Here is a 9,167-nt window from a genome sequence, read left to right as displayed (position 1 = left end):
CATTTTGCTTTTATACCATTTTAATTACACTCAAGTTTTAAGGTCAGTTCTAGGTTGAGGAACTAGCAATACAATAGATAAGGGACAAGCAAGACAGTAAATACAAATAGTCAAAGAACAAGCAGGGCAATACAAAGTTTCATGATCAGTCCCCTGATCTAGTGATTTCTAAGGGCTTATAAGGAATATCAAAATATCTGGGCCTACTTCCCTGTCCTAGACCAAAGTCATTTTTATGTCTGAAGCCTACTTCTTTATTCTAGCCTAATATTTAGATTCCTGCCTGAAATTACTTCTTTGTTCTAGCCTAATGTTAGATTCCTGCCTGAAGCCCACTTCCTGTTCTTGGCCAACATATTCCTGCCAAGCAGCCCATTTCCTTGTTTTTGGCCAATGTCAGATTCCTGCCAAGCAACCCCAAAGCTCTCCACCTCCTCCCCCTTTTATTTAATAAACAAGATGGAGCCTGTCTTAGGTCATTCTGACTAAAATGCCTTCCTTAACTTTTGTGGAATATGCATTATCTAAAGCAATGCACTTATATGTTAGGTTGGTAAGCCTCTGTGCAGAATCTTACCAATTGAACGCTTTCTAATTGTGTTAGTGTATTAAAACCTGGCATGTCTGGTATGATGGTCTATCAACCAACTTTTGTTTTATTTCCCTGAGCACTACAGAACCTTGGTGTTCTGAAAAAAGCTTTCAAGTACTGGAGAAGTAAGTCAGGTTTTAAACAGAAGCAAGAGGGTAGTGGGCTTGATTATTGTTGGTATAACAGCTTTAATTACATTAATTGCTAGCACCACTGCTTCTGCAATTGCTTTGAGACAAGAAGTAAAGATAGTTACTTTTGTTAATCATGTAGAAAAAAAATGTTACTAATGTGTTGAGTACACAAGAGGATTAAGATAGGCATTTGGAGCAAGGGATTGAGGCTCTTTAACCTATTCAAATTATTGCAAAGAGGTTCAGAGTTTAAGAATAAGGAGCCATCTCAAGTGTCATGCCAAATACTAATGGAGTTGTATTACTTCTAAAATTTATAATGATAGTCATTATAATTAGGAAAAAGTTTAAAGACACTTTCAGGGTATCTTGCATAAGTCTAACACCTCTCTGGATGTGTTAACTTTGCATAATGAGATTATGAATTTAAAGAATTCTGCTCTGCAGAGCTTTGATGCTGGAGATACTGCTGGTAAATTTATCCATGGCTTGAGGTCAGTATTTCCATTTTTGTCAAGCTTCAAGAATGGCATATAAAGTTTGATCATACTAACCCTTTTTGCCCTGGGAATACATTTATTCTTGCCCATTGTTTTAAAGCTTATCTAGTTCAGGTAACTTTCTGCAAAGAGGCTTACCAACCTAAGACATAAGTACATTGCTTTGGATAATGAATATTCCCTGACAGGTAAGGAAGGCATTTGTGTCTAAATGACCTAAGATAGGCTCAGTCTTGTTTATGAAATAAAAAAAGAGGGAGAGGTGGAGAGCTTTGGAACCCCAAAGCTTGGCAGGAATCTGACATTGGCCAAAAACAAGGAAATGGGCTGCTTGGCAGGAGTATGACATTGGTCAAGGACCAGGAAATGGACTTCAAGCAGAAATCTGATATTAGGCTAGAACAAAGAAGTAATTTCAGGCAGGAAATCTAAATATTAGGTTAGAACAAAGAAGTAATTTCAGATAGGAATCTAAATTTTAGGCTAGAATAAAGAAATAGGCTTCAGGTATAAACATGAGTTTTGGCTAGTGCAGGGAAGTAAGCTCAGATATTTTGGTTATAGTGGTAAGCTGTTAGAAACAGTGATCATGTGACTTTGATTATTGCCTTACATTTTCTTTGGCTATTTGTGTTTACTGTCTTGCTTGTTCCTTGACTTAGTGTATCTATTGTATTGCGGGTTCCTTAAACTAGAACTGACCTTAGTATTTGCATGTAATTAAAGTGGTATAAAAGCAAAAAAAAAAAAAAAAGAAAGAAAGAAAATATAAAAAAATAAATTAAACAACAACAACAAACAAAATAACAATATCTTTCCACTAATTCACCTCTACTGAGGATAACAAAAGGAAAACTCTAACCCAAGACAGGAAACTACACCCAGCCAAACTCACAAAATTAATCTTCCTACAATAAACCCCAGAAGATGAGAACCACACAAACATAATTCTACCTCTTACAACAGAACTAACAGGAAGCAACAATTATTGGTCCTTAATATTTCTCAACATCAAACAACTCATCTCCTCAATAAAAAGGCATAGACTAACAGGATAGCCCTACTCAGCATTTAGCTGCATACAAGAAACACATCTCAGCGACAAAGACCTCAAAGTAAAATGCTCGAAAAATTTTCCAAGCAAATGTTTCTAAGAAAGAACTTGCAGTAGAGATTCTAATATCTGATAAAGTAGACTTTTAACCAAAAGTTATCAAAAAAGATGGAGAACAACACTACATACTTATCAAAGGAAAAATTCACCAAAACGAATTCTCAATTCTGAACATCTATACTTCAAATCCAAGGGCACCCACATTTGTAAAAAACAAACAAACAAACAAACAAACAAACAAACAAACTTACTGAAGCTCAACACACACACTGAATCTCACACAATAATAGAAGAAGACTTCAACACCTCTCTCTCTCGTATGGACAGATCATTGAAACAGAAATAAAACAAAAACACCATGAAACTAACAGAAGTCATGAACCAAAAGAATTTAACAGATATCTACAGAATATTTTACCCTAAATCAAAAGAGTATAACTTTTTCTCAGTACTGCATGGTACCTTCTCCAAAATTGACCATAATGTTGGTCACAAAACAAGCCTCAACAGATACAAGAACATTGAATTAATCCCATATACTCTGTTGGATGATCATGAACTAAGGCTTGTCTTCAATAACAACAAAAACAACATAAAGCTCACATACACATTGAAGCTGAACAATGCTCTACTTAATGATAACTTGGTCAGGGAAGAAATAAAGAAAGAAATTAAAGACTTTTTACAATTTAATTAAAATGAAGGCACAATATACCCAAACCTATTGGACACAATGAAGGCAGTGCCAAGGAGGAAACTCATAGCTCTGAGGGCCTCCACAAAGAAATTAGAGTGATCAAACACTATTAGCTTAACAGTACATATGAAAGCTCTAGAACCAAAAGAAGGAAATATAGCCAAGAAGGGTAGATGGCAGTAAATAATCAAAATCAGGGCTGAAGTTATCCAAACAGAAACAAAAAGAACTATACAAAGAATCAACAAAACCAGATGTTGGTTCTTCTAGAAGTGAAACAAGATAGATAAAGCCTTAGCCAAACTATCTAGAGGGTACAGAGACAGTATTCAAATTAGCAAAATAATAAATGAAAAGGGATACATAAGAACAGAGACTGAGGAAACACATATCTTCAGACACTACAAACTCATGTACTCAACAAAACTGGAAAATCTAGGTGAATAGGATGGAGTTTTAGACAAATGCCAGGTACAAAAATTAAATCAAGACCAGATAAGCCCTCTAAACAGTTCCATAACCCCTAAGGAAATAAAAGCAGTCATTAGAAGTATCCCAACCATAAAAAAAAAAAAAGTCCAGGGCCAGATGGTTTAGAACAGAATTCTATCAGACCTTTGAAGAAGACCTAATACCAATACTTCTCAAACTATTCCACAAAATAGAAACAGAAGAAACACTACCGAATTAATTCTATGAACCCACAGTTACTCTGATACCTAATTCAGGATGTAAAGTGAATAAAAAAAAGAAAGGAAAAAAAAAGAAAAAATATTTTGCATATTTGACTTTTTAATTTAATTATTATTTTTCAAGATCACAATGTCTGAAATCTGTGGAAATATATTTATTTACAAAGGCTAATTACATAAAATATTGAGATTACCAAGAATGCTGGCCAAGTATATCTATTCTCCATCGTAGGATAAATATATCTCACATCAAAGGAACGTTGTTCTACATACATAATACAGAATCACTCACACAAAAGCTTTTGAGAGTTTAACAAACTGAGTAGTGTGATGCATGCTATGATAAGCCAGTGGGTTCTCTGAAACCCAGACAGTTGCTGTCCTTCATAAGTTCCATTGGCCAAAACTGGTCCTGCCTTTGGCACCTTTAAAAATAAATGGTGATAGCACTAATCTCACATCATGTGGTCATACATAGCCATTTGAACTGTTTGCTAGTCTGCTAAGCAAGCACTTTAGTAAAGACAAATCAGTCTTGTTCACAAGAAAAGATTTCTTTCAAGGAACTTATTTAGAGCAACTTTGACATCCTTATTTCTCAGGCTGTAGATCAAGGGGTTCAGCATGGGCACCACAATGGTATAAAACACAGAAGATACTTTCCCTTGGTCCATGGAGCTGACTGATGACGGCTGTAAGTACATGAATGCAAGGGAACCAAAGAAGATAGTAACAGCTGATATGTGTGAGCTGCAGGTGCTGAAGGCTTTGGACCTGCCTTCAGTGGATTTAATCCGGAGGATGCTGGCAATGATGAAGATGTAAGAGCTTAGAATAGTCAGAGTTGGAACAAAGATGTTAAAAACACTGAAACATAAAACTACTACTTCATTAACAAAAGTATCAGAACAAGAGAGTTCTAGGAGTGGATAAAGATCACAGAAGTAATGATTTATTATATCGGCCTCACAGAAATGCACTTTCAGCATGCAGACTGTGTGAGTTGTGGCACCAATCACAGCCATACAATATACTCCAAATATCATCCAGGAACAGATTTGATAGGACATCATAGCATTGTACAGCAACGGGTTACAGATGGCAACATAGCGGTCATATGCCATCACAGCCAGCATGTGACACTCTGCAATACCAAAAATGAGGAAACTGTAGAGCTGAATCATGCATTCAGGGTAAGAAATGCTGCTCTTCACTGTCACAAAGTTTGCCAGCATTTTGGGGGTAATGACAGTGGAATGGCAGAGGTCAATGAATGACAAACTGCTGAGAAAAAAGTACATGGGTGTGTGCAGTTGAGAACTGAATAGTATCAGGGTGATCATACCCAGATTCCCCACCACTGTGACAATGTAGATTCCTAGAAAGAGGAGGAAGAGAGGCAGCTGCAGCTCAGGTTTGTCTGTTAACCCAGCGAGGACGAACTCAGTCACTCCAGAAACATTTCTTTTCAACATTTTCTTCTCTGAGTTCTATGTAGAAAGAAACAAAAATGAAATAACTATTTTGCATTTCATCATCTAATGAAGTGTGAAACAGAATTCAAGCTTTCATTTTGGTAGCCATCTTCAATTTTTCTAACAGAGAAAAATTTTAGACATCTAAGGCATTAGGCTGCTCAACAAGTCACAGTTATGGTTAAGATAAGTTACATTTGTCCCTGAGTATGACTTTTGTTATGAGAATTTTGGTACTCAATGCATGGGCAACCAATGAGTGATAAGGTACGTTCAGTGGAGTCTGCTAAGGACTCTTCATGACTCCCAATCACTCTACAGAGAAAAACATTTTTTCTATGTTACAACAAGAGCAATATTCACACTAAGACTAAAGACTCCCACACACATTTATAGCCCTTGCTATACATATGATGCTAACATAAATCTTTTCCTCATAAGCTAACGAACAGTGCAAGCTATCTGATCAAGATTGTAGTAGAACTTTAAGTTAGGGCAATCAGGTGACAACATGAAATAAAAAGGCATCTGAATTCGAAAGTGAACTATAAAAGTACTTTTACGTGTATATGGTTTAATTTATATACATAAAATTTGAAGAACTCTTTAAGACAGTAGCATTGTAATTTATTTAAAAGGCGTTTATAGAAAGGAGAACCAAGATCATCAAGAAAACTTATCATAAAAATCCACTTGAAATATCATGAAAAATGTTAAAATATTTAGGAATAAACTAAGGAAATATATGAAAGTGCCCTTGAAACTACCAATATTGTTGAAAAATAAATCATTATTTACTTGGAAAGACAACCTATCTTCATGAACAAGATTTAACCTTTGGAAAGCAGTACTTCCCAAATTGGTCTAGAAGTTCAGTGTAATACTCATGAATACTATGATATTTGCATTATCAATAATAATATGTTGATCATAAAACATCAATAGAAATACAGTAGGACTGGGAATGATCAAAAGAAACCTGAAAGAAAAGAATTAAATTGGAAGTTTCGAGTTTCCTCATTTGAAAACTTACTACAACATTACAATATTCTCATGATACCGGTATGCCATGAAATATAAGAAAAGAGTCAATTTACAAAAAGAGTACATGAATAAATTATTGTAGTTATGTGTTTCTTAACAACTCAGTGCAGGAAGAATATTTTTCCATTAAATGGGAAATTAGATGAAGTTACATGTTAAGTAATTAATATCCAACTTTTCCTATTATGAAAAACTTAATGAAAAGGTATGCTACCACTAAATGTAATAGCTAAAATGAACAACATTTGAAAAAATACAACAGTAGATTTTCAAGCCAGTGAAACTGGTATAGTTTTTTGGATAACATATCACAATCAGATAAATGTTAATTAGCTCTTTTATAGAACCCAGAGCGACTGCCCAGAGAAGGTCGTCTCCTAGGTGGGCTGGGCCTTCACACACTTATCATCTAGCAAACAACCTCTCAGAGACCTTGCTATAGGTCAAGTTTTTCAAGGTCCATTTTACAACTCAACTGTGTTTCTTTTTCCCAGGGGACTCTAGCTAATCTTGAGTTAATAATAAAACTTAACTAGACCCTTCACCCTATGTAAACTGAGTACACATATATATCACTGTCAAACCATCACCTATTTTGCCCCCATAGTCCCAGGTAATATCTTAATACAAAATATCGTATAAACTTTAAATCCTGCAAGTCTTTAAAAAGTGTAACACCTTAAAAGTGCAAGGTCATTTTCAAAGTTCAAAGTTTCCTAACTGTAGGCTCCTGAAATATTCAAAACTAATAAGTGTTTTCTTATTTTAAAGGTGAAGAACTGGGGCCTAAGAACAATTACACTTAAGCAAACCTACACTTTGGTGAATATAAACCTTCTGGCTCAGTGTTCAACATCTAGAACCCATCATGCGTTTCAGGGCAACAAAAGCTTCAGCCATCTCATCTCTCCAGCTCTGCATCCACAGAGGACACAGCTGTGAGTGACATCAGTCCAGGAACGCAAGAAGGAACTAGAGGAGACCTCTTAAATCGATTGTTCCAGAATCCTCCTATTTTGAACTCAATCTGTTTATTTATTTAAAAATTATTTCATATATTCTTTGAGATTATAATATAATTACATTATTTCCTCATTCTCATTCCTCCTTCAAGTCATTCAGTATGACCCTCCTTGCTCTATTTCAAATTCAAGGCCTCTCTTTACAATAATTTTTGTCACATATACATATGCATACATATCCATATATATTAGCCTCCATTTTATTAAGCTTAAAGATGAATGTGTTGTAACTAATATTCCAAAATCTAAGGGAATTTTTTCCCTAAAGCTTTGAGTACATAATAACGTGTTAAATTTAGATACTGTACTGCATATAGCGCTTTATAGCTTAATTCTCCTTCCATTACGAAGAATTTCAAGCCAGTGAACAGGTCTACGTTTTCTTTCTCAGCCTGTACTCTCTGGAAATAATTGTCATATTCTCTATTTATATAGCTTTGACAATTATATTCATTTTATAAAAAGAGAACTATTTAGCAATACTTTCTTTTTTGACTGGCTTGTTTCACATAATGTAGTGTCTTCCAGGGTTTCCCAAAGTTTGTAAAACTGAAAAGAATGTAGATTAAGTAGAATTCTTGTGAGACTGGTAACGTGCGTCTAGAACTTTGACTTCAGTATTATGACTTAATAGATTATAAAGTTAATTTTGTTATTAGCATACAAAACTGCATGTAAAAATATGTCCTTCTTTTGTTCTTATTTATACTCCTTTCATGTTGAGTGCTCCCTAGGTAATCCTGATAGTTGTTGCTAAACCTGTGTGCTTTGTACAGTTATTTAAACTTAAGGAATATGTAAGACAATTCAGCTATTGAGTAATCTTGACTAATTATTTCCCAAGATTTTGTATGTTAATTATCATAATATATATTATGAATATATACGCCATACATAATTATGAAATTTGCATAAAATCATAATAAAATTCTCCCTAGTTATAATTATTCAAGCAATATTGTTTGGCTGTGAGTGTGGCCTTATGAAAATATATTATCAATAAGCATATGGTAAGGTCATAAAGCACAGAGAGATTCATGATAGATAGAAAGTCCATGATCATTAAATGATATAATCTATAAGAAGAGAGAAAGATGATCTATGAAATGCATATTGTGACTTGTGACTTAGTAGGTCTATAGAAACACAGATGTTATGGTGTTTAGTCTAGAATGGGGTTACTATAACGTTTTCAAGAGAAATATCAGTATGGAAGGTTAAAAAAGTAAGTTATGTTTGCACAATATTAATAATTTTGTCTTTGCTAAACTCCAAAACATACTAAAAATTTTAAAGCTGTTTGTTAAAAGAAATAATAAACAATGAGGAAAGTTATAGGTACTCCGATGCTTTTATATTTTAGTTTTATATTAGAAGCATTATAGCTGATAACAGGGTTTATACACTGAAGTTATTTGTAAAAATTGATGAATTATTTGAATGTAACTTATACTTAGTATTGTTATGACTTATAATAAAAGTTATTGGCTTTTTTGTATTTCACCTTAGACGAAAAAGCTATAGCCACTGGAATATATTGTATAAGAACAAAATTCTACCCAAGCATGAAAAATACCTGTGAGAATATTTGGTTCTCGAACACTAGTGATATTTTCAGCTATCACTAAAAATTTTTATAGTATTTGAGAAGTAGAGGTCACGAAAGCCATCTGACATTCTGAGGCTGAAAGACGTCAGGACAAATGGAAGTTAGGTCCTCATCTTGGCTCTATGGAGGGGGTTCCATCCCAGTAACAAGTGAGTTCTAGATCAAGTGTTCCTTAAACGAAGTACTTCTTTATGTCATTGGTGCAAGTAATCCAAAATGAAATCATCTGGCTCATTTTTATTCATGGGATCCAAACAGAAATCTTGTGTTCTGAGTAGTTTACATTTC

The 9,167-nt window shown here is 34.4% G+C and overlaps 1 protein-coding gene across 1 annotated transcript; it reads right to left on the bottom strand.

Moving 5' to 3' along the window:
• Positions 1-4,268: 4,268 nt before the first annotated feature.
• Positions 4,269-5,231, bottom strand: LOC114611162 (olfactory receptor 150-like). The gene has a single exon (XM_028755812.1). It carries the CDS (start codon positions 5,202-5,204, stop codon positions 4,269-4,271), a length of 936 nt encoding a protein of 311 aa, XP_028611645.1. The 5' UTR covers positions 5,205-5,231.
• Between the last annotated feature and the right edge of the window lie 3,936 nt (positions 5,232-9,167).

Source organism: Grammomys surdaster, unplaced genomic scaffold (genome assembly GCF_004785775.1).
Source record: "Grammomys surdaster isolate TR1022 unplaced genomic scaffold, NIH_TR_1.0 126086, whole genome shotgun sequence".
Taxonomy (NCBI): domain Eukaryota; kingdom Metazoa; phylum Chordata; class Mammalia; order Rodentia; family Muridae; genus Grammomys; species Grammomys surdaster.
Note: the sequence above shows the minus strand (reverse complement) of the source record. Positions and strands in the feature narration are given on the sequence as shown.

What these genes read in the sequence shown, in the direction of transcription:
- LOC114611162 (XM_028755812.1), bottom strand. Translation starts at nt 5,204, where the DNA reads ATGTTGAAAAGAAATGTTTCTGGAGTGACTGAGTTCGTCCTCGCTGGG.